General features: G+C 44.5%; 1 protein-coding gene across 1 annotated transcript in view; it reads left to right on the forward strand.

The window, feature by feature from the left end:
* LOC144691963 (immunoglobulin-like domain-containing receptor 2) overlaps positions 1 to 24,710 on the forward strand; it is a 142,107-nt gene that overhangs the window by 88,765 nt on the left and 28,632 nt on the right. The window contains exon 4 of the mRNA XM_078560539.1: positions 24,565 to 24,621. Coding sequence (XP_078416665.1) covers positions 24,565 to 24,621 — 57 coding nt within the window. The remainder of the gene's footprint in view (positions 1 to 24,564; positions 24,622 to 24,710) is intronic.

Consider the following 24,710-nt stretch of genomic DNA (forward strand, 5'->3'; position numbering starts at 1 on the left):
CATTGCCACAGAAGGCTGTGGAGGCCAGGTCATTGAGTGTATTTAAGACCGAGATAGATAGGTTCTTGATTGGTAAGGGGATCAAAGGTTACGGGGAGAAGGCGGGAGAATGGGGTTGAGAAACTTATCAGCCATGATTGATTGGTGGAGCAGACTCGATGGGCCGAATGGCCTAATTTCTGCTCCTGTGTCTTATGGTCTAAGTGGGTGATTAGACAAGCCACAGCAACCATCACTGAGGCTGCCCGTTGTCCTGAGGGAGAGATCTCTGGTTTGTGCCAAAGCCTTCCACTTCACCAGAGAGAAGCAAGATGTTACAGGAGGGCCAGAGGCCTGGCATCCGGGGCAGGGCTGCCCCTTGCTTCGTTGATGGCAACCTGGATCTAATGCTGGAGGCCATGAGGGAAAGAAGAGAGGCCCTCTTCTTCACAGAGGTTGGCAGGAATAGGCCAGCAAGGGCACCTTTTTCTTCACCGCCATCTCCCTCTGCCTCCAAATACTCCTCTTGCTCTTCCCCCAATAAGCTGTCTTCTTCCAGGCCCTCACTGTCCTCAAGGTCCACGCTTCTCTGGAGGACCGTGATATGAAGATTCAGAGACCACTACAACGACTGAGACCACTGTTGGAGATTATCGGAGAACACCACCCAACTGGTCCAGGCACTGGAATCAGATCTTCAGAAGCCCAATGGCTTACTCGATGTTGTCCTGCTGAGCAGGTGGCATTGGTTGTATCACCTCTGTGCCTCTGTCTGAGACTCCCGTATGGGAGTCAGTAATTATTTCATCAAGGGAATTCCCTTGTCCCCTAGGATCCATCCATGCACTTTGGGGGTTGAGTAAAGTTCTTAGACAGGTTGGACTGGTGGAAAATGAAGGATTCATGGCAACTGCCAGGAAAGCAAGTGCATACGTGGAGGAAGCTCTTACTGTGGTTTCAGACCAGTTAGATATTGAAATAGTGGAAGCTCTTCCAGTTGATGGGTCTCACAGGTCATTCACTGGGTGCCTTGATGGCAACATGAGTGCAGTTGACAATACCCTGCTCTTGGAGCAATCCAGCAATGGTGGTGAAACTCTCTGAGCCTGTGAAGCCTCATCAGTTATGAATCTGATGTGTTGTCCAGTCTTGGCAAAGAAGGCACCTGTAAGCTTGGTGATGCACCACTGTGCAGCCGCCTGTGAGAGGTTGCAGAGTTCCATAGCTGATTCTTTGAAAAGTTTCAGCAGTGGAGAAATTCAAGTCTATGGTTACCTTGACAGCTACTGGCAGGGCATGGCGATCAGTGGGGCAAGGCGTGAGGCCTGAACTGATAAGGGCACAGATGCCTATGGCATCTGCCTAGAGAGCCGCAGTCTGCTTTGACACTGGTTTTCAGCCATGTCCGGATGTCTTTGCCTCTGCCTGTAGATCCTGCGCTCAGGGTGGTGTCTCCTTCTCCTTCATGCACCCATCCCGTCTCTCTCCTCTGGCCTCTTGATACCTGGGGCTCCATCCTTCCTGTACAGGCTGCTCCTCCTCATCCCTAATGGCCTCGATTTCTGAAGATGCAGCATCCTTTTCCAGCTACAGGCTTCCTGGTCTTCAGGTGGAGTCCAAACAACCTTGCCCACTATTCCGATGCCCATGCGATGCTTGGAACGTGAACTGGCAACGTTCTTGATGCTGACTGCTCCCCGACCTGTGATGGGCTGCTTTAACTTTACCTTCATACGGGTTCAGTCCTTTCACCTCTGATCAGCATTTAGACTTACCTGCAAAAACACTCCTTACCTTCCTGACTCACACCCGATTGGCCCACACCTGCCTTCAGCTAGTCTGAGGCAGACAGCCCCGGAATGCCGGCAGTCTCCAAGAAATTTAAATGATGATCGAAAGTGGGGCTTTTAACATGCCCTTTAGCAAACTTAATTGCGCTAAACTCAAGGTTTGCAGTCCCATGCTCCCCCACCCCCCCCACCTCAACCTTCATGAAAATTTTGAATGTCGAAAACAGGGGCAGGACATCATCATGCACCATTTTTTTGGTCTTCTGCCCCCATTGCGGCCTGATTCGGCCCATGAATACCCAACCCCTGGTGTGTAGTCACTGTGTCTGATGGACATTTCATTTTTAAATATATTACTAGTTCATTTCCCATACCATTGTTCACAGAATTTCAGAGGATGCTGCAATTTATAACGAAGTGAACTTTCTCTGAGATTATTCAAAGACAGTGACTAGATATTTGGTTTGGGGGCAGGTGCTTGATCTGTACAAATGTGATAGGGCATACAGGGAGTTGGTAATGGGTTGGAGGAGTGAGCAGATTTAGGGAATTGAAAATAATTTCTGGAGGAAAATAATGAGAATGTGTGGGTAGAGTGTCCAAGGGGCAAGGCATTGAGCTGAGAAGGATTGTAAAGAAGATGATGGAGAGTAGAGAGTATTGAGGTGGTGAATATCTGAGTAGATTAGCATAGTGAGTACTTGAAATGGGAGAGGTTGGTGGCCAGAAACTAAGGGCGGTCTTTAATTGAGACAACAGGCATCTTGCCAAACAGGTACTTAAATGGCCTGTGGCGGGCTTTGCCTGGGATCAAGGACCCTGGGAGCAGAAATCCCACCCAGCAAGAGCTGCCAGCCAATCATAGCGGAAGTGGTGGCTATTGCCACCAATGCATTCAGCAAGGCCCAGCCGAGGGATCCAGGCTGCAAGTGAGTGAGGGCAGGATGGAGGGAGCTTGGTTGGGGGTTGCAGGGTGGAGGGAGGGGGTCTACAGTGAGGGCTGGGGGTGTTAGTCTCAGGGACCCCCACTTCCCAATGCTGGGTCCCTCAATCAGGTACTGAGTGCTTTTGAATGATGGACCTCTCCTGGGAGCTCGGAAGCAAACTCAATTTTGGTTTTGCTTTTTGGGCTCCCTGCAGGGCAAGTTTCCCTTGCCAACCGCTGGTTGAATACCAGCAGTGGTGGAATGAGGCCCTTAAGTGGGCATTAATTGTCCATTTGAGGGCCTCAGTTGACGGTGGGGCAGGAAGACCACCCATGAGCCTTCCCACCTCGGACTTAGTTGGGACAGTGCCTGATTTAATGTCCCCTGCCTTCAAAGTTGCCTCAGGGCAGGGCATTAAATTCTGCCCTAATTTATGGTGAGTATTTGAGGGGACAGTAGCAATGGGCAAATTTTATGGTCCCCCACCGGTGGGTTTGCAGGCAGTGTGGTGGGAGGGCGGTGGGGAGGCTGTAAAATTCTCCAGGTGTGCCTTCTCACCACCCTCCTCCCCACCTGCCTCTGACCTGCCTACAACTTTATTGGGGGGGCTGGGTGAGGCCTAGGATGGCTCGCCTGCCCTTGCCCCAATTAAGGCTCTTGAATGGCCAGCAGGAGGAGTTCAGGGATGGGGAAAGCCTGGAAGCTCACTCTGCTCGGGACTTGAGTGGGAAGGGGGGGTGGTGGAGTGTTCCTCCATCACTGGCCCCCTTTCCAGATCGGGTGCATTCCCCAAGGTCTTACCCCTCCTCCCCCACTCCCCGTGGTTCTCCCTTACCCTGCCCAGGCCTCCCATCCCTAGTGAAAGACCCCTACCTGATCCTGTGGGCTCCAACACTTAGACTGGTGAGACTGTTTGTAGTCCTAGCAGTGGCCAATGCTCCCGGCAGCGCCGCTGGGACGATAGTGCTGACAACCAATCAAATGGCCGGCAGCTCTCTGTTTCAATAAGGTCGCCTCTCATTCTTCTAAACTCCAATGAGTACAGGCCCAACCTACTCAACCTCTCCTCCATAAGAAAATCCCTCCATACCTGTGATCAACATAGTGAACCTTCTCTGAACTGCCTCCAATGCTAGTATATCTTTCCTTAGATAAGGGGACCAAAATTATTCAGTATTCTAGGTGTGATCTAACTGGTGCCTTGTATAGTTTTAGCAAGACTTCCCTACTTTTATACTCCATTCCCTTTGAAATAAAGACCAACATTCCATTTTCCTCCCCTATTACCTGTTGAACTTTTATGTTAGCTTTTTGTAATTCATGCACAAGGACTCCAAAATCCCTCTGTGCTGCAGCCTTCTGCACTCTTGCTCCATTTAAATAATATTCAGCTCCTCTATTCTTCCTGCTAAAGTGCATAACATCACATTTTCCTACATTATATTCCATCTGCCAAGTTTTTGCCTACTCACTTAACCTGTCTATATCCCTCTGTAGACTCTTGTGTCATTCTCACCACTTGCCTTCCCACCTATTTTTGTGTCATCCGCAAATTTGGCGACAGTACATTCACTTCCCTCATCTAAGTCATTAATATATATTGTAAATAATTGAGGCCCCAGCACTGATCCCTATGGCATTCCACTAGTTACAGGTTGTCATCCTGAAAATGCCCCCCTTATTCCAACTCTCTGTCTTCTATTAGTTAGCCAATCCTCTATCCATGCTAATATACTACCCCCAACACCATGGGCTGTTATATAAAAGCAAAATACTGCGGGTGCTGGAAATCTGAAACAAAAACAGAAAATGCTGGAAAAACTCAGTGGGCTGGATTTTGCCGTTGCCGAGTAGGGGGCAGGGCCCACTTGCTGTCGGCAAAATGACACGGGATGACAACGGGGGAACCCCCAACGTCATCCCGCCCCATTTAAATTTTCAGGAAGGCGGGAGCACAGCGAGATCAGCTGTCTGCCCACCGACCTGTCAATGGCCAATTGAGGCCATTGACAGGATAATTAAAACAATTATAGGCCCTGCCCGTCCAACCTTAATGTTGGTGGGCAGGCCAGGAGCCCTGGCGGGCAATAGAAAAAACATGAAACTTCATCCATCGGTGGGATGAGGTTTCATGTAGGGTTTAAAAAAGTTTATTAAAGTTTCAGTGAAATTTATTCACATGTCCCATCTCGTGTGACATTGTCATGAGGATTTTATTATTTTTCTATTTTTAAAGTTTATAAAGCTGTCAGCGATCTCCCTGAGGCAGCACTTAGCCTTAGGGAGATGTATGCTCTTTCGTGCGCATGCGCAAAAGAGTGTACTTTCACATTTGGGGATTCTCCCCCCACCCGCACAGGAAGCGCATAGCACTTCCCAGCATATGTCATGCTGGGCGGGCCTTAATTGGCCCGCCCACTTAAAATGGCGACGGGGCCCACTTCTCCAGCGGGGATTGGCTCCCTGCCTGCCGGAGATTGGGTCAGGCCCGCCCGACAGGCAGAAAATTCTGCCCAGTAGGTCTAACAGCATCTATGGAGAGAAAAATAGAGTTAACATTTCAAGGCTGTATGACTCATCATCAGAGCTGAAGAAGTGCTATACAGCTCTGAAGAAGAATCATACAGACACGAAACACTAACCATGGGCTCATATCTTATTAAGTAGCCTTATGTGCGGTATCTTATCGAACGCCTAATGGAAATCCAAATATATTACATCTACTGGTTCCCCTTTATCTATCCTCCTTGTTACCTCCTCAAAGAATTCTAATAAATTTGTTAGGCATGATTTCCCCTTCAAGAAGCCATACTGAAAGGCATCAAGCAACAGTGATGCCATCAAGCAGGGTAAGTAGCCAATCACTTTGAAGTATTCTCATAGACAGCAAACAGACAGCAAAATACATTGATTATCCTTCACATTTAATTTAATTTTTTGAGAGTGTAACAAATGATTGGAACATACATCCAGGATTAAGGTAGAAACTGATATATCATAAGCAAATTTTTAAAATATAGTTTTAAAATTATCTGGATTTCTTTTTGAATGGAGAACAGGGGTTTTAGAGTAGTCTGTTAAAAAACCCAGTTATACATCATTCAATAAGGTGCAATTTTTCAGGTGTAACTTGCTGGTTTTTAGAGCAAGACTAATAGCGTAAAAGGGCAAGTTCTCATTAGTTCAGTGATTTCTACCTGCTTGCAGATTGGGGCACTTCAACAGCAGAACCCTTTGGGGAAACATAGAAACACTGAAAACAATTTCTGGATTTTCACTCACTGCACATGTGTGGACTCCAGGGGCAGAATCTTCTGGCTGGCATGCGGGTGGCGGAGTCCACATGTCAGCGCGTGGCATCGCGATATTTTGGTCGGCGGGCACACTATGCAGCGGGATGCGCGCCCGCCATTAATTAAAGGCCTTGTTAAGGCCATTAACTCTCCAATCAACCAGGATTTTGAGGGGCCCGTGTGAACTTCGGGTCGGCGCACGGGCCCAACGGGCAGACGGGTAAGTGATTTTTTTACAAACCTCATCCATTCGCGGGATGAGGTTTGACATCGGGTGTAAAAACTTTTAATAAAGTGTTTGTATTCTTCACTAACATGTCCCATCTCGTGTGACATTTTCACATGAGGGGGACATGTTAATGATTTTTTAATTTTTCTATTTTTAGAGTTTCACAGTTTCAGCGATCTCCATGAGGCAGCACTTTGCCTCAGGGAGCAGTGCACTCTTTTGTGCACATGTGTGAAAGAGCGCACTCTGACAGTTGGGGAATCTCCCCCCCTCCGCCCGCACAGGAAGCGCATAGCGCTTCCTGTCGGGCGACACTCTGGGTGGGCCTTAATTGGCCCGCCCACTTAAAATGGCAGCAGGGCCCGTTTTGGTGGCGGTGATCGGCTCCCCGCCCGCCACCGAGTCGGTCGGGCCCGCCCGCCCATCAAGGGCAAAATTCTGCCCCAGGTGTTCATTCAGTGTCATAGGAAGTAGTTGTTATAGGGTGTTGGGTGCAGTTTGGTAGGTCTGAAGAAGTTATAGTAGTCATATGTAGGTTAACTGTAAGTTCTGGTAGTTAATAAAGACTATGTACAAATATACAGTAAGGGATTCAAGCTAGGAGCTGTGTCCGTGCTTACTGGTACACACGGCTCTATCCAACACTCGACTGACCCTGCGTGTGGATCATGTGCTGTCTTACATCACTGTGTGGGTGGTACTTTACTCAGTCCCACATTATACGTGCCAGACCCATATACTACAGTAATGATGGTGAACATGGACAGTTTTGGGATCATTTCTGCCAGCAAATACATATTCCTCAATTGCACATTTTTCAGGTTAGATATTACCAAAGCAGTTGGTGAACCTACTATACTAGTGCAGTAACAAGGGTTTAAACTTAACAGAGACAAAAACAAAACAAAAACAGAATTACCTGGAAAAACTCAGCAGGTCTGGCAGCATCGGTGGAGAAGAAATCAGTTAACGTTTCGAGCCTTAACGACCCTTCGGCAGAACTGAAGCATAGTTAGGAGAAAGGAGAAATATAAGCTGGTTTAAGGTGGGGGGGCGGGGGGAGAGAGTAGTTGAGGGTGTGGTGATTGTGGAGATAAGCAAGCAGTGATAAAGCAGTGGTCTTCTTTCCCCACCTATTTCCATTATTTTTAAATCTAAAACTAAAACCTTGTTAGTCTGTCCACCCCACCCGCACTAGAGCTGTACCTTGAGTGTCCTGTCTTCCATTCTTAATTAGCACTTTTCTTAGACAAATATCACCACCTTCAACACCTCTTTGATCCTTTTGTCTGTGACATCTTTTGATTATCTGCTCCTATCACTGCTTGCTTATCTCCACAATCACCACACCCTCAACTTCTCTCTCCCCCCGCCCCCCCACCTTAAACCAGCTCATATTTCTCCTTTCTCTTAACTATGCTTCAGTTCTGCCGAAGGGTCGTTAAGGCTCGAAACGTTAACTGATTTCTTCTCCACCGATGCTGCCAGACCTGCTGAGTTTTTCCAGGTAATTCTGTTTTTGTTTTAAACTTAACACACATATTGAGGTTAGTTCATTCATACCCTTGATTGATTATTTACTGATGTAATTTGAAAATGTATTTTTAGGCATTCTCATAGTTTTGACATAGTTCTAGCTCATTTTTCCCTGCATTGCCTACCTGCCAAGATAATATGGTGATATATATTTCACTCAAGCTGAAATCCCCCAAAATTCAAGCCGAAGGGGACTTTAATCTATGATCATGTGGTTAGTAACAATGTGCCTCACTGCTCATTTAGATGGGCCCATTGACGCTTATGATATATAGGAAAGGATGTGGTCCATTGGAAAGCTTTGATGGAAAGACAGATAGGTAGGGCTGAAATCTATCAAAGTGAGGCAGGCATATTAGGACTAATGGTCTTTGCTTGTTCTTATGTTTTTAATTTGGCTTTTCGACTGCTCTAGAACAGTCAAAAAAAAAGATTTTATTCTGATACATGGTGTTAGCAATCCCTTTTTTAAAAAAAGTAGAATTGATGTTTGAGCCTATATCACCAAATTCAGAGTTTGAGAACTAACAGGTTAATATCTAACCTGAAAAATGTGCAATGGAGGAGTATGTATTTGCTGGCAGAAATGATCCCAAAACTGTCCATGTTCACCATGTTCACATGTTAAAAAAAAATACACGTAATGCCAAAATTTGGTGTACAGTAGGACCACCTTTCTAGTTGGGGAAACATCCATGGGAAATGGAGCTTTCCAATTCTCAACACAACTGAAACTGCACTATAAATGAGGCGGCAAATAACGGAGGCCTGAAAAAATGAATATTTTTTGTGGTGAGCATTTTAAAAATAATACCATTTATTTCACCAAGTTAGATTCTATCTATCCTGCAAAACATAGTTAGGACTACCACCTTTGTGCAGTACAAAACTGAACAGTGAGCACATTCTTGTGTGGCAGGTTTGTTTTTTTTAACATAGCGATCAAAAACTATGTTTATTCTATTACTGGACGGCAAATCTCAAAACCAAATTATCCATCAGGAATATAAGAAAGAAAAACTTGCATTTATACAGCACCTTTCACAACCTCAGGATGTCAAAAAGTATATGTAATATCTTTATGACATTGCATAGATCTTCAATATTGTCACTACTTCACATTAGTTGGCTGACTGAATTAAATCTATGTAGTTGTAATGGTATGTTACTCATATTGAGAGGGTTATAGCTTGTACGTGTAATTGGTTTAGAAGTGCAGCAATTTATCTATCAAAATTCATGTAAAATGTATTAGGATTGACTGTAATGAGACTAACCAGAACTTAAAATGCAGCATTAGTCTACCAAACTCTGTGGAGAGATTAATTAACTACAATCCGCCACTCGGTGACCTGACTTTATGGGTCAGTAAGTTTCTCATTATGTTGGTTAGCTTATCCGTTTATTGTTCATCACCATTTTCTCTCATTTGCCTCTCGCTTTTGAGTGTTCAGAAACACTTATTCACCTCCAGCTGATCTGTGATGCAGTGTTGTGTACTACAGCTGTCGGTGCTGCTGAGTGATTGACTGTCAGGCAATGTGATTGGACTGAGGATATCCAGACTCCATAATCTTTTTTCCTTCCCACCTCCATCCTCTCCCCCACTCATGCCTCAAATTATTCTGTGTAATGCTTCATTTATACTTAAAGATAAGACCTGGAATTACTTTCCCATCTGAGATAAGCAAATCTAAAAGAAAAAGGCAGGCGTCCATTCGGTAATGACAATAATCAAAATACAGTTATAATATGTAGAACCATTTTAAGATCTTTTTTTTGTAAATGATGAAAACGTATATTTTTATTAGCCCTTCCTAAATTAACAGTTTAAATCATGTTTTGTTGTTCATCTTATTAGCCACTCAACAATTTTCCATTAAAAATTGGAAAGCATTTTCTGATTTCAAGGTACAGGAACCGCAGATTTATTCCTAGTAAGGATACAAATAATAAGCTGTAAGCAGTAAAGGTTTTGAAGATTAAGGCCTCTGCTACCAGAGTTTCCATGGCAACCATGTTTGCAAGGCTCTTGTCGTCCGCTAGGCCTTTTGATCTTTTCAAAAGTACTTCTTTTGTGGCCTGCCTCCCTCTGCTGCTTTATAGAAGGTTTCAAAAGCTTTTGGAGAATAAAGTCAGGAAAATAGAAATAAACAAATTAATTGAACTCCCATCTTCTAACAATAAATCTGTAACTATCTTTTATCACACAGTGGTCAACTTTTTCTTAAATAAACAAACACACCAGCGTCTGTGATGACCTGCTGTCCTCAAAAGTTTAAAAGAAAAACGGCTTCCAATTAGGGAATGTTGTTTGGTTGGGTCTCTCAACTTCATCTGCTGTTGGTATGACAACAGTTGGGTTAACTGAAGGGTAGAGTCAAAGGTCAAATATGAATTGGATTCCTCTACTCTATTCAGTCTGATGCAGTGAAGAAAAAAAAGCGATTACGTCAAGAATCATGCTGATTTAAACTGCCAGAAAAATGTTCATATGTAACATGTTTCTTAAATCTTTCAAAAAGCAAATTATCAGTTCTACCTGAATATTTTTGTATACTAAGGAAAGTTAAAGGAAATTGCATTGAAGTTATGTATTTGTTTTAAGATAATATAAATAAAGTTATCAGTTGTAATATCTGACTTTAATGTGTGAATAAATAAAATAATCGATATGGAAAAACCTGTCAAGTGTGAATTTGTCAACTTGCTCAATATTTGCAACTACTCATCTTTTAAAATGTGCCTGTTTTCTTAAAATGGCTAATGCCTTTGCCATCTTCCATGTGTGATGCCTTTTCTTGACATGCTACAGATGTAAGTTATGACTAGTGACAAGTGTCCAGCTGCATTTTATAACTAGTATTATGATCTCTGTAGAGACCGTTAAAGTTTAAAGAGAAATTCAAACACCCAGTTATTTACTGAAAGAATAAAGACACAAGGTTCCATGGGTTTAAAACAAATGAATTTTACTATATAAGAATCAAGTAAAACAAAAACTACTAAATAAACACTGTCTTAGATAATTATACTTTGGCAAGAAAGGCCACAATCAGATCAGTCATGATCTTATTGAATTGCGGAGCAGGCTCGATGAGCTGAATGGCCTCTTCCTGCTCCTATTTCTTATTGATTTCATGATCAAAAAGTATAATAAAACACAATCACATATACTTTAGACTAACATTCTCAACTGAACCTCCCCATTTCCATTATAACTTCCCCGAGAAAATCTTTGGCTACTGATCAGTTTATTGATGGTTATCCTCTTTCTTGGGACTAATTTTAAACTTTCCACAGCTCCCTTGTAAGGTCTGGGACTTTTCAGCTCAAGCTTGAACTTCATTCACAATTCCTGTGCAGTGATATTGCCAGAAAATTAGAAACATCCCTGGTTTCTAATAATCCATTCTCCTGGTCCAGTTTTTCCAAAGCTCTTGGCAAATTATTTTCTTTTGCCTCCTGAACTCAGGATGTAACCCACCAACTTGTGTTGCTTTCAGCTCCAGCCCGAAAGACCTTCTCTAAGCCAAATCATTGTTTTCCATGAGGCTTACTGTAGATATCTTCTACTAGCTCCAAGCTAGGTAAATCTTCCAGCCTCTTTTCCTCTCATGAACTCTGTCTCCAAATTGAACTTGAGCTTCCATGCACATTCCACATGGTGAACGATAAAGTTAGTATTTTCTCTGCCCAAGGTACTGGCCTGGCTAATATTTATCTCTTTTGGCTACCCTGGCTCAGTCAGTGAGCTGCAAACTGTCCAAGATCACAGGTGAACTGCCTCTATGATACTCCTAGGTTTATAGGAAAGCCTGTAACTTGATCCCAAAATGGCTTCAGCTATTCCCTTCTTCATGGCAACAGGAAACACCTTAGCCCTCTCTCCAAGTAGAAATATTAATTAGCTATCTCCGACCACAAAAAGGGCAGGTTTCAGCACAGCTGTTCACAATCCTGATACCAGTAACATCTTAATGGGTTTCAGGAAGCTCAAAACCTTTCGATTGTGAGCATAGTAACAACTGTGATTGCCCTCAAATGTAAATATCATTAACCTCCTTTTGAATAACACAATTTGAGTCTTCCCTTTGATCCTTACTAATTACCACCCAGCTTTTACAGTCAGGTAGACTCCAGCACAGATCACATGTTCCACTCATTTATCCTAAATTGAAAGATATATCCCTAAATCATAACCCTCTTTCAAGTAAAAAGTTACAGTCTTAAAACACTTGAATATCTGATTTTATAATTCACAACACTAGAATTATTATACCAAATGTATATAATTTTCTTTTGCAAATGTAAAAGGGTTTAAAGTTATTATTAGTCCTGCAGTGGTGAGATCTGCTTCTTGGCATTCTAAGTGCATAGCATGCATTGCAGCTCCTGTTAGTCACGTGCTAAGTACACCTACCTACCAACAATACTCACACCAGTTTACCAAGAATGCTAGAGAGAATGATAATTCTATTAGCCATCTTGGTGTGGAGTGGGTGATGCTGACAAGTGAGTATCTAGTCATTGGGATAAGTGGCTGATCTTTGATAGACTGAGATGATGTCCTGTGGCTCAATTGTACTTGTAATGGATAATTTATTACATGTGTTACTGCTTACAGCATGTTACACTACAGTAATTTAACATTTATGCTAATTTTTAACAATCTGCAATATTTACATATTAAACACATTTTTAACAACAATAATAGCTGGTTAAAATACCAACTACTAGTGGTTAAATCTTACCTGCTGCTGAAATCAGTTTTTAGGTACAAAAATAAAAAAATACTAAATTTCACAAACTTCTTGTAATACTAAATACTATTGATTATTATAATTGATATTTGACATTTTCTGTACCAGTATGGAGTCTCCAGGTATATCTCAGGGAATTGAAGAGCTGTAGCAAGCTGCTGCAATATATCCCTCTGCTTGTTCATTCACCTGTCCATCAATTTGTCCCTCAGACACTTTGGATTACTCCCTGCTGTAAGAAATTCTGCTGCTGCATGTCTGTCTCACAAAGAAATCAGATAATTAAGATTGTTGTTATTAATTTTTAAATGCAGTTCACTGGCTCTTGGGATGCAAAGATTATTGACAGTGTATTGACATATGTAACGGTATTACAGTTGAATGAAGGCAACTACAGAGGCATGAGGGAGGAGCTGGCCAGAATTGACTAGGAGACGAGCCTAGCAGGAAAGACAGTGGAACAGCAATGGCAGGAGTTTCTGGGAGTAATTTGGGAGACACAGCAAAAATTCATCCCTAGGAAGAAGAAGCATACTAAAGGGAGGACGAGGCAACCATGGCTGACAAGGGAAGTCAGGGACAGCATAAAAGCTAAAGAGAAAGCATACAATGTGGTGAAGAGCAGTGGGAAACCAGGGGATTGGGAAGCCTACAAAGACCAACAGGGGACAACTAAAAAAGAAATAAGGAGGGAGAAGATTAAATAAACTAGCCAGTAATATAAAAGAAGATTGCAAGAGTTTTTTGAGATACATAAAGGGTAAGAGAGAGGCAAAAATGGACATTGGGCTGCTGGAAAATTATGCTGGAGAAGTAGTAGTGGGGAACAAAGAAATGGCGGAGGAACTGAATAGGTACTTTGCGTCAGTCTTCACGGTGGAAGACACGAGTAACATCCCCAAAGTTCAAGAGAGTCAGGGGGCAGAGGTGAGTGTGGTGGCCATTACCAAGGAGAAGGTGCTAGTAAAACTGAAAGGTCTGAAGGTGGATAAATCACCTGGACCAGATGGATTACACCCCAGAGTTCTGAAGGAGATAGCTGAAGAGATAGTGGAGGCGTTAGTGGTGATCTTTCAGGAATCACTGGAGTCAGGGAGGGTCCCAGAGGACTGGAAAATCACTAATGTAACCCCCCCCCTGTTTAAGAAGGGAGTGAGGCAAAAAACGGGAAATTACAGGCCGATTAGCCTGACCTCAGTCGTTGGTAAGATTTTAGAGTCCATTATTAAGGATGAGATTTCAGAATACTTGGAAGTGCATGATAAAATAGGGCAAAGTCAGCATGGTTTCATCAAGGGGAGGTCATGCCTGACAAATCTGTTAGAGTTCTTTGAGGAGGTAATGAGTAGGATAGACAAAGGAGAGCCAATGGATGTTATCTACTTGGACTTCCAGAAGGCCTTTGACAAGGTGCCGCACAGGAGGCTGCTCAGTAAGATAAGAGCCCATGGTGTTAGAGGCAAGGTACTAGCATGGATAGAAGATTGGCTGTCTGGCAGGAGGCAGAGAGTGGGGATAAGGGGGTCCTTCTCAGGATGGTGGCCGGTGACTAGTGGAGTTCCGCAGGGGTCAGTGTTGGGACCACAACATTTCACTTTATACATTAATGATCTAGATGAAGGAACTGAGGGCATCCTGGCTAAGTTTGCAGATAATACAAAGATAGGTGGAGGGACAGGTAGTATTGAGGAGGCAGGGAGGCTGCAGAAGGATTTGGACAGGTTAGGAGAATGGGCAAAGAAGCAGCAGATGGAATATAAGGTGGGGAAGTGTGAGGTCATGCACTTTGGTAGGAAGAATAGAGGCATAGACTATTTTCTAAATGGGGAGAGAATTCAGAAATCTGGAGTGCAAAGGGACTTGGGAGTCCTAGTCCAGGATTCTCTTAAGGTTAACTTGCAGGTTGAGTCGGTAGTTAGGAAGGCAAATGCAATGTTGGCATTTATTTCGAGAGGACTAGAATATAAAAGCAGGGATGTGCTGCTGAGGCTTTATAAGGCTCTGGTCAGACCACATTTAGAATATTGTGAGCAATTTTGGGCCCCGTATCTCAGGAAGGATGTTCTGGCCCTGGAGAGGGTCCAGAGGAGGTTCACGAGGACGATCCCAGGAATGAAAGGCTTAACATATGAGGAACGTTTGAGGACTCTGGGTCTATACTTGATGGAGTTTAGAAGGATGAGGGGGGATCTGATTGAAACTTACAGAATACTGAAAGGCCTGGATAGAGTGGACGTGGGGAAGATGTTTCCATTAGTAGGAGAGACTAGGACCCGAGGGCACAGCCTCAGAGTAAAGGGAAGACCTTTTAGAACAGAGATGAGGAGAAACTTCTTTAGCCAGAGAGTGGTGAATCTATGGAATTCATTGCCACAGAAGGCTGTGGAGGCCAGGTCATTGAGTGTATTTAAGACTGAGATAGATAGGTTCTTGATTGGTAAGGGGATCAAAGGTTACGGGGAGAAGGCAGGAGAATGGGGTTTAAAAACTTATCAGCCATGATTGAATGGCGGAGCAGACTCGATGGGCCGAATGGCCTAATTTCTGCTCCTATGTCTCATGGTCTTATTATTGAAATATACATTCCAAGCTGTCATTAAAAACAAACTGTCTTAACCTTTTGTCACTGATGATGGTGTAATTTTAACCTGTTTTGGTAGGTAAGTCAGGTGTTTCTCACGTGTCAGTGCAGATTCGATGGGCCTAAGGGCCTCTTCTGCACTGTGTGATTCTGTGATTCTGGATGCTACTGTAAAACAGGCGATATCAGTTCTCTGCCCATTACACATTTCCTCAATGGAATTCAAACTTACCAGGGATACATAACAGGTGGCTGAATCAGCAACGCCTGTTTAACACGAAGGCCCAAAGTGAAAATTAGCAGCCACCACAATCCACCCCCCCACCCCGACCCCCAGCCCCACAGGTATGCTTTAAGGACTATTGGATCAGATTTTAAAAACTTTCCAGATTGCAGATATAAGAGGCCATGCAAAATATTACAATATGCTATCTGTGTGACATTTGACATTGCAAATGAAAATCCAGTGAGCCAGTGAATGTGCAGATTAGACACTGTTCTAAGAAGTAAATTAACATCAACAGCAAATGCATTTTTCTTGTGGGCTGTGCACCTTCAGCTTTAGAGTTCCTTTTCAGATATTTCCTATGGGCATTTTTAATTCTGCTACCTACTAATTCATTCAGATTGTTTTCACATTCCTTGGCATCCTTGAGACACTGTTTATTTTTCGGACTGATAGAGCCCAGCTGTTCTGGTACTGAGATACTGTTGGTATTTTCACAGCACTGTGAATTAGTGTAAGAATGCCAAAGCTTCTTGTAGCCATGGACCGCTTAGGTGCACATCATGGGGCTTTGCATGCCACATTTAAATTTGAATCAATGGTCCTATTAATTGAAATACACTTCAAATGGTGGTTACAAGCAGATCAAGGTATTCTGATGTCAGATTTTTCCACCAGTGAATCAATGGTACCAAATTTTAAGATTCAAGAGTTGAAGAAAACAGGACTAACTGGTATATAAGAAATATCAATCCAAAAGAACAGAGTTGCCTGCCCTTCGTGGGCTGAATTGCTAGTGCTAAAGGGGCCGAAATTCTATAATTTCGACATCCCTCCAATAGTGCACTCTATCACTATGGGCAGAATTTTGCCCTTGATGGGCGGGCGGGCATGAACGACTCGGTGGCAGGCGGGCAGCCGAAACGGGTCCCACTGACATTTTAAGTGAGCGGGCCAATTAAGGTCCGCCCAGCGTGTCGCCCGACAGGAAGTGCTATGCACTTCCTGCGCGGGCGGAGGGGGGTGGGGGATTCCCCAACTGTCAGAGTGCGCTCTTTCACGCATGCACACAAAAGAGCGCGCTGCTCCCTGAGGCAAAGTGCTGCATCAGGGAGATCGCTGAAACTCTGTGAAGCTCTAAACATAGAAAAACTAAAAAATCATTAACATGTACCCCTCATGTGAAAATGTCACATGAGATGGGACATGTTAGTGAAGAACACAAACACTTTATTAAAAGTTTTTAAACCCGATGTCAAACCTCATCCAGCCACTGGATGAGGTTTGTAAAAAAAATCACTTACCCACCTGCCCGTTGGGCCCGTGCGCCGACCCAAAGTTCGCACGGGCCCCTCAAAATCCTGGTCAGTTTGAGAATTCGTGGCCTTAACAAGGCCTTTAATTAATGGCGGGTGTGCGTCCCGCTGCATAGCGCGCCCGCCGACCGAAATATCGTGATGCCGCGCGCTGACGTTGGGACACTCGTGCGACATTTTAAGCACTGGCGTGCGGGCTCCGCCACCCGCACGCCAGCCGGAAGATTCTGCCCTGTCTCCTTCATCCACAATTATCTTAAGAAAAATAATATAATAGTCAAACGTGCTCAAGTATTTGCGAGAGTTTTACTTTATTCCATTCTGGCAGAAACATTGCGATTACACTGAGGGTGGAATTTTCCCTGCCCGCTGGCAGCGGGCATGATACATGGCGTGAGCGGACAATATGGTGCGATCAGTTTCAGGAAGGCAGGAAATGATTGTCCACTCAGCCCGCCAACAACGGGCCACATTTTCCGCCATCGGGCTTTGGCAACCTCATTGTAATACATCAGCGCATCATTCTCAGGCCAACCCGCCAGGCTCTTGCACCCCCGCTGGATCGCCCATCACAGCAGCACAGAGGCGACGTGCACTTTGGCTGAACTGGAGGTGAGTTCACAGCAATGTTCTGCAGAGCTCGCCAGGGTTGCCTGTTGCTTTGCAGGCTTCAGGGACGCCGGGTGGTTGGGGTTAAGTGCCGCCCTGCCTGACTGGTGACGGAGGGGGGGGATCAGGGGGTAAGTGCAGCCTTGCTGTTGAGATGACTTGTGAGGACAGCCATGCAGCACACTAATCTGGCCATCCAAGTGGTGGCCAGCACTCTCCAGGAAACGTTCAGGGGCCGTCACACTTAACCAGGAGAGGTTCTTAGCACACCCATGCTAACCACGTGTCTCACTCTTTCATCCAGCAGGAGCAGTACATCAGGATCATGGAGCCTGGTGAACTAGCTGTACGCCTGATGGCCTACACAGCGCGAAGAATTCAGAGGAGAGCGCAACTGAGTCTCCTGGCTGTGCAGGAGCAGCAAACTCAGGAAGAAAGGGTGGCTGGGGCACCCGCACACGCTGCCCAAGAGCCACAGCGAGCCATTGCTGGTCGGCGCCTAGTGACACCCAGGGTCTAGAGATGTTGCCTTTCATTCCTGCAGATGACCAAGAACCAGTGTCGCCGAATACTGCACATGTCTAGGGAGCTGGTCGCTCACATCAGCCAGTTACTGCACCATGGGGACATGGAGGGCATCCACTGCCAGTGGCTGTGAAAATGACAGCGACGTTCAATTTCTACGCCAATGGCTCCTTTCAGGGCTCTACAGGTGACCCCTGTGGGATATCGCAAAGCTCCGCCTACCAATACATCCATGAGGTCATGGATGCCAACTTCCCAAGGGCACACAACTTTGTGCATTTTTCCCGGGCCCAGGACAGCCAGGATGCAAGAGCGATTGGATACGCCCAGATCTTGGGTTTCCCACAGATGTACGGTGTGATTGACACTCGTGGCACTCAGATCTCTGTTGCTACACACAGTGGACCACATCAACCGCAAGAGCTCCCACTAGCTCAATGTGCAGCTGGTGTGTGATCACCAGAAATGCATCCTGCAGGTGTATGCACAGTTTCCAGGGAGTGTGCACGACGCCTACATCCTCAGTCGAAACAGATCCCTGGACTCTGCCTGGGTCCACAGAGGCTGCAAGGCTGGCTCCTTGGAGACAATGGCTACCTGCAGAGGATTTGGCTGATGACACCCATGCGGCGGTCTCAGACTGCAGCAGAGCGAAGGTATAACGAGGCTCATGCTGCAGCTCACAACATGGTGGAGCAAACCATCGGGATGCTGAAGATGAGGTTCCAGTGCCTGGACCGGTCTGGTGGAGCCCTGCAATACAGTCCGCAAAGGGTATCATGTATCATCGTTGTCTGCTGCACCCTTTACAACCTGGTGCTCCAATGGGGAAACGAGCTGGCTGAGGAGGAGATGGAGGGTCTGCACGTCTCCTCCAATGAGTAGGACACTGACAGGGATGAGGTTGAGGAGATCCTCGGACAAGAAGATGATAAAGTCGAGGCCCTCACACTGACTAGACGAGGCATGCGCGCTCGGGAGGCCTTCATAGCTGCTAGGTTTGTGGAGGTTGATGATGACTTGCAGTGAGGTGACCCTATAGTTCCTCACATCGCATTTGTGAATGTTTGACTCCAGTCTGGTTTATGGCAGCGCAAATACCCTCTGTGAGAATGCTCCTGTCATGTAGACACAGTGGAGGCCATAATATTCACTCGCTTGCAGGAGGGTGATGATGACATGCAGTGAGGCCACTCCATAGATCTTTACAGCCTCTGAAAATGTCTGATCCTGTCTGGCCAAGGGCAGCTTGCTTGTGCTCCGTGATCAGGGTCATATCATATAGTTCACAGCTGTGAAACTTTAGAAGCATCTGATGCTTTGTCCACCTTCAGTAGCTGAGCCCTTCAGGAGCTGGAACACAGCATCAGTGGCCACAGATGCTGAAGAGATGGGGGCCAGCCCCTCCATAACGGTGCTGAGAGCACACAGAGAGAATGAGAGAACTCTGTGGCACCTGCCCACGACATTCTGGCAGCATTGACAAGCACCATTGAGGTGCAGGCATCAGTAATGTGTCCAGGGAGTGTGAGGCCGGACCATCACTTTGTCTAAAGACTGCACAAAGCACAGTGAAGAGGCTCTGAACTGAGACACCTGCCTTTATCTTGTGCAGAAAGGTTTCACATCTGAGTGACAAGAACACTGCTCATTAGAACAAGGAGCCATAGGCAGGGAGACATTCTTGGGAGTTTATTGACAATAGTGAACATTATGTACAAGTGATTAACGCCCATGCCCAGACTCTGCAACTAATTCTCCTTAATTGTCCTAACCCTGCTGCTACATCTTGGTGCTCCCCGGACATCCACAGCAGAGGTCCACAAAGGCAGCCTGCTGATTGCTACGCCCTGTCTATGATGACTTTGGCAGGTGTCCTCTGGAGGGCCGAGGCTTGGAGGGCCTGGCCTGCTTTCAGGGTCTTGCTGTTTGGCAGTGACACCCTCCTCGGTCTGTGGAGCTAGAGCTGCTGAGGTCACAGGAAGAGGGGAAATGGATGGGCCGGACACTCTTGGAGTCACCTGGATGGATGGGCCCAGAGTGTGCACCTGCGGAGCCTCCTCCAATGGGTGCCCGGAGGCCCCAGGCTGACTCCTCAAGGAGCACGGATGGCTGGAGTGAGATTGAGTTGCCCGGCACCCCTCTCGCATACACACTGTTGGAGGCCAACTATGGCATCAGCGATAGAGTTGAGCCAGTACAGGAGCGAAGTACGGACCAAGGTCTCCATGGCGGCTGCCATCCTACCAGTGTTGCCCTCGGTGTGTTGGCATGCTGGCGCTATCACCTCAAACTGAAGGCAGACGAACTCTTCTATCGTGCCTTGCAATCTGAGGAGTGCAGCGGACATCCCTTCCTGATGTTCCTGAGCTTATCTTTGCAGATCCAGCAACTGTGACATGACCAAGTCCAGAGGCTCATTATCTGACTCAGAGTCAGCAACGTTCTGGCCTCCAGCAGTCTCCCGAGTGCCGGGGACCTGGGAAGTCCCTGCCGCCACCTGCTGTGGATTAGACAGTGCGATGTGCTCACCAGATTGTGATCCCGAGGCTACTCTAAAGCTAGGTCCCACCGAGGTGTGTGTCTCTGCATTGCTGGAGGGTGTGGGTGAGAGCTGTGATGGGACTTCAGGGAGGGTGCCTCCATATTCCTCTTCAAAGTTCTCTTTGCCCAACGCAAGCTGGAGGAACAGCACCTCATCTTCCGACTAGGCAACCTTACAGCCTTCTGGACTGAATATTGAGTTCAACAATTTTAGATCATGAACTCTCTCCTCCATCCCCACCCCCTTTCCGATTTCCCCCCTCCTTTTTGTTTTTTCCAATAATTTATATAGATTTTTCTTTTCCCACCTACTTCCATTATTTTTAAGTGTATTTCCATCCATTGTTTTATCTCCATCTTTTAGCCTATTTTGACCCCTTCCCCCCACCCCACCCCCACTAGGGCTATCTGTACCTTGCTCATCCTGCTTTCTACCCTTAATTAGCACATTCCTTTAGATAATATCACCACCTTCAACACCTCTTTGTCCTTTTGTCTGTGACATGTTTTGGTTATCTCCACCTATCACTGGCCCTCTATCCAGCTCTTCTTGCACCCCCCCCTCAAACCAACTTATATTTCACCTCTTTTCTATTTTTACCTAGTTCTGTTGAAGGGTCATTCAGACTCGAAACGCTAACTGTGCTCCTCTCCACAGATGCTGCCAGACCTGCTGAGTTTTTCCAGGTATTTTTGTTTTTGTTAAGGTGAGGATTGGATCAGTCAACCTCCTATCAATGATCTGCTGTTAGCTTTAATTAGTGAATTGCACACTTTTATATCTTGCTACTTCAGAAATACTTTTGGAATATTTTTCTCCGAAACATTTCAAAGCAACTTACTTACAATAAATTACTTTGAAGTGCAGAAGTTTTTGTTATACAGGGAAGCATGGTCAGCATGCTGAACAGTCAAACAGCAAGGAAATTAATGACTAGTCAATCTGTCTTTGGTGCTAGTGGCTGATGCTGGAGTTTGAAGTTAGTCCGTCCTTGGTCTTTGTCAAAAGATGCCACGTGATCTCTAACATCCTGACCCAGCAGAACAGTTTAACACCCTCTTCCCAAGAGCAGCACCCATTCAGTCAGGCTGCTTGAGTGCTGGAGTGAAGTTTGAACTGAAAACCATCTGAATCGGCACAAAGACTACTAAATGAGCTAAGCAAGCACAAAATACGACAATCACTGATCCATTTTAAAAAATAGGAAATGTATTTGCAATATCTTAATTTATTGTAGGCATACTAAATAATAAAAGTTAATAGAGCTAATGGCTTTTTTGTTAGAATTTTATGAAAGAAAAGACTTACTGAATGTTCATTTTCTAATTTTCATTTTCATTTTGAGCATGCTGATTAATCACAGAGACAGCAAACTGAGAACTAATAATTAACCCTAGTGCAGTCAGTCTGAATGTATAGTGGCTGAATTTTACACACCCGACCTGATTGGGCGTGAAATCGTGCGCGATGACAGCGGGCGAGCATCCTGACATCATACCGAGCTCACGCAATATTATGGTTGGCAAGCAAAAGTTGGAAGCGTGCCCGCCGACAATTAAGAGGGAAATTAAGCCCATTAACAGCTCAATCGTCTCTGATTTTTCAAGGCCCGCCCAACCTTATGGTTGGCTGACGGGTGAATCGGCCAGGTGGCCTTTACATTTTTCATCAAACCTCATCCAAGGGCGAGGTGAGGTTTCTGTTATTAAATAAGATAAAAATAGAAGTCTGTGGGCGGCATTTTTATAATCTATATGTTCATGTCCCTGATTGCGATGCTTGGACATTGTTTTCCTGATTTTAAAAACTTTGTTTCCTGGATTTCGGGTCTTCAGCTCCCTGAGGCAGCTCTCTGCCTTCAGGGAGCTTTCTGTCAGTGCTCCCCCGCGCCCTCATTGACATCATCACCCTCCCTCCTCCCACCCCCACCCCAGCAGCGCTGCACGCTGACTGACCATTAATTGGCCAGCCAGCGGGAAATCACAGTCGGGGGCTGATTGTGGTCGGCAGTCAATTTCCCAGCCGCTCCCGGGCCCGCTGATGGCGCCTGCCCAGCAAGCTGAAAATTCAGGCCTTGGCCTTTGATCATCTGTGGACAGTTATATTTAAAGGGGCAATTTCATGCAATGCCAGCTATTCTTGTGAGGATCGTTCAATTGCAAATGGTTGTAGACTACAAGACTACCCAAGCCCCAGTACTATTTGCGAAGTATTTATAATCTGCCCAACCGTCAGCTGGAAGCTTCCTTGAGTATCTCATTATTTAATTTAAAGTAGGATGGGAAGCGACTCATATGGAGCATAAACTTTGTCATAGACTAACAGGCCCGAATGGCTTGTTTCTGTGTTGCAAATGCAATGTAAGTCCATTAATAATTATGCTATTGGAAGGAGTGTGGCTCAGTCTGCTGATTTATTGCTTTGTTGTCATAGTAGGTACCGCAGCATTAAAGATAACTGCAAATATGGCCAAAAATAATATGTTGCAGTATTTAATTTCTTTTTGGTCTCCAATTTTGACTTTTTTGCGCCATTAAACAAATCTCTTACTACCCTTTTTATTGGTTATTTTGTGTAATGTATCCATGCAAGAAGGAAAGCAAGACACCTCTTGTAAGCATTGTTCTTTTACATCTATTATTGGTACATTCATCATCCTTTGCCTCTTTGGATGGCTCTAGTTTAGGATTGAAGAGAATCTCAAAAGTGAACCACTGAAATGAATCTACTATTTTAAGAAAAAAATTAAGAATGTGACAAAAAACATGACATTAGCAAGGATGACACATTATTGAAAAAGAATCTCACAAAATGTATCAAAGCAATTCCAAGCAAAACCTCAACTGTTCATTAATTACCCTTTAACCCGGATCGTATGCAAGTTCTGTTTTTTCAATATAACAGTGCCATCTGGTGCTTCTTTGTGGCAATAAGTGACAACATTTTTTGAACATGCTGCTGTGTTCCACAACAATTTCCAGCATTGCCATTTTGTGTGTATTTTAAGGAACTGTGATCTGACCCAGGTTTGGTTCAGTATGGTTTGATCTTTACCACAAACCCCTCCCCTCCTACTCTCTGCCTCCCCACCTAAACTCAAACAGAGTTTTACTAAACTCAAACAGAGCCATGAATCCAAATATGCGTTCAGTACTTTGCAGTTTAGATTTTTAAACAACGCTCAGTCCCAAGTTCAAGTTAAAACACTAGAAATGAACTGGCTTAGTTCAATCTAATACTTGAAATAAGTGAGTAAATACTAGTGTAATCTCTGTTTTGATTATTTCAGTATAATTCATTGAGTTCATGCCAATTTAAAGCATGCATTATAAGCAATGGCTAATAACTCAGAGAACATGGCATCCAGCAGTCATGTAATACCAGGGAATCCAAAATGGTTTCAATTTGAACATTGCTAGAATATTACTTGGTTCAAGGTTCATTGCCAGCTGTAGTTATCAGTCAGAATGAGAAAAATTAATAATTAGATGATGGATCAATAATCCTACCAACCCTTCCCTTTATTACCTATTCCATCCTTTCATCAGTAATTCCCAACCGTTAGAGGGAGAAACACTGATAATCATTTGAATGACTACCACCATATAAAGATTGTAAAGAGTAAAAGCTAGAACAAACTAGTGATAATTCCCCTTAAGTTGATTACATAGCATGAGATCTAGGTCAATGCAGGAACAGCTTGAACATATAGAGTTTACACTCCAGCCCAAGCCATGCTAAAATGGATTCACAAGTTCATGGTCCTGACTGCTGGTTTTAAAAAAAAGGGGTAATATTTCATTTCCTTGTACTATCATTCTTCGTCTTGAAACATTATACCTAAACTTCTGAATGAATTGAAATGCCTATTAGTCTTGTGCACCACAGCAAATGGGAAGTTTGTTATTGTTTATCTGAAATCCTGGTGATCCAGATTTTTTTCAAACGTCTTTTGGGTAGTTTCTTTTCTTCTGTTCTTTCAATATGATGTGCTTAATCAAATCTATATTCACCGTTGTTACTCTAAGCTGCAGTTTCCACAGGAGGTAATTGTTTTGGTCAATGGCATTGATTTCAACAAACACAATCGTTAGCAAATGTAGCTTTAACTTCCAGCATCAGTAGTTTCAAGGACTGAGCATGTATCAGTCACCAGTACAGATTGAACTGTACTCAATTCATGCTTAGTAATCATATTTCTTTCTCTTTTCTCTCTTTCTCTTTCTCTCTCTTTCTGATTTTCTAGGTAGGAGTGAAGTGGTTGCAGATCTGTTGCCCAGTTTTGATGTAGAGATTATGCCAGGTACTGGTATTTCTTCTGAAGTCTATTCTATCTCTCACACCACCACACCTTCCCCCCAATTTATACTCACTATGATACTGTTTATTTGT

Source organism: Cetorhinus maximus, chromosome 16 (assembly GCF_964194155.1).
Source record: "Cetorhinus maximus chromosome 16, sCetMax3.hap1.1, whole genome shotgun sequence".
Classification (NCBI taxonomy): domain Eukaryota; kingdom Metazoa; phylum Chordata; class Chondrichthyes; order Lamniformes; family Cetorhinidae; genus Cetorhinus; species Cetorhinus maximus.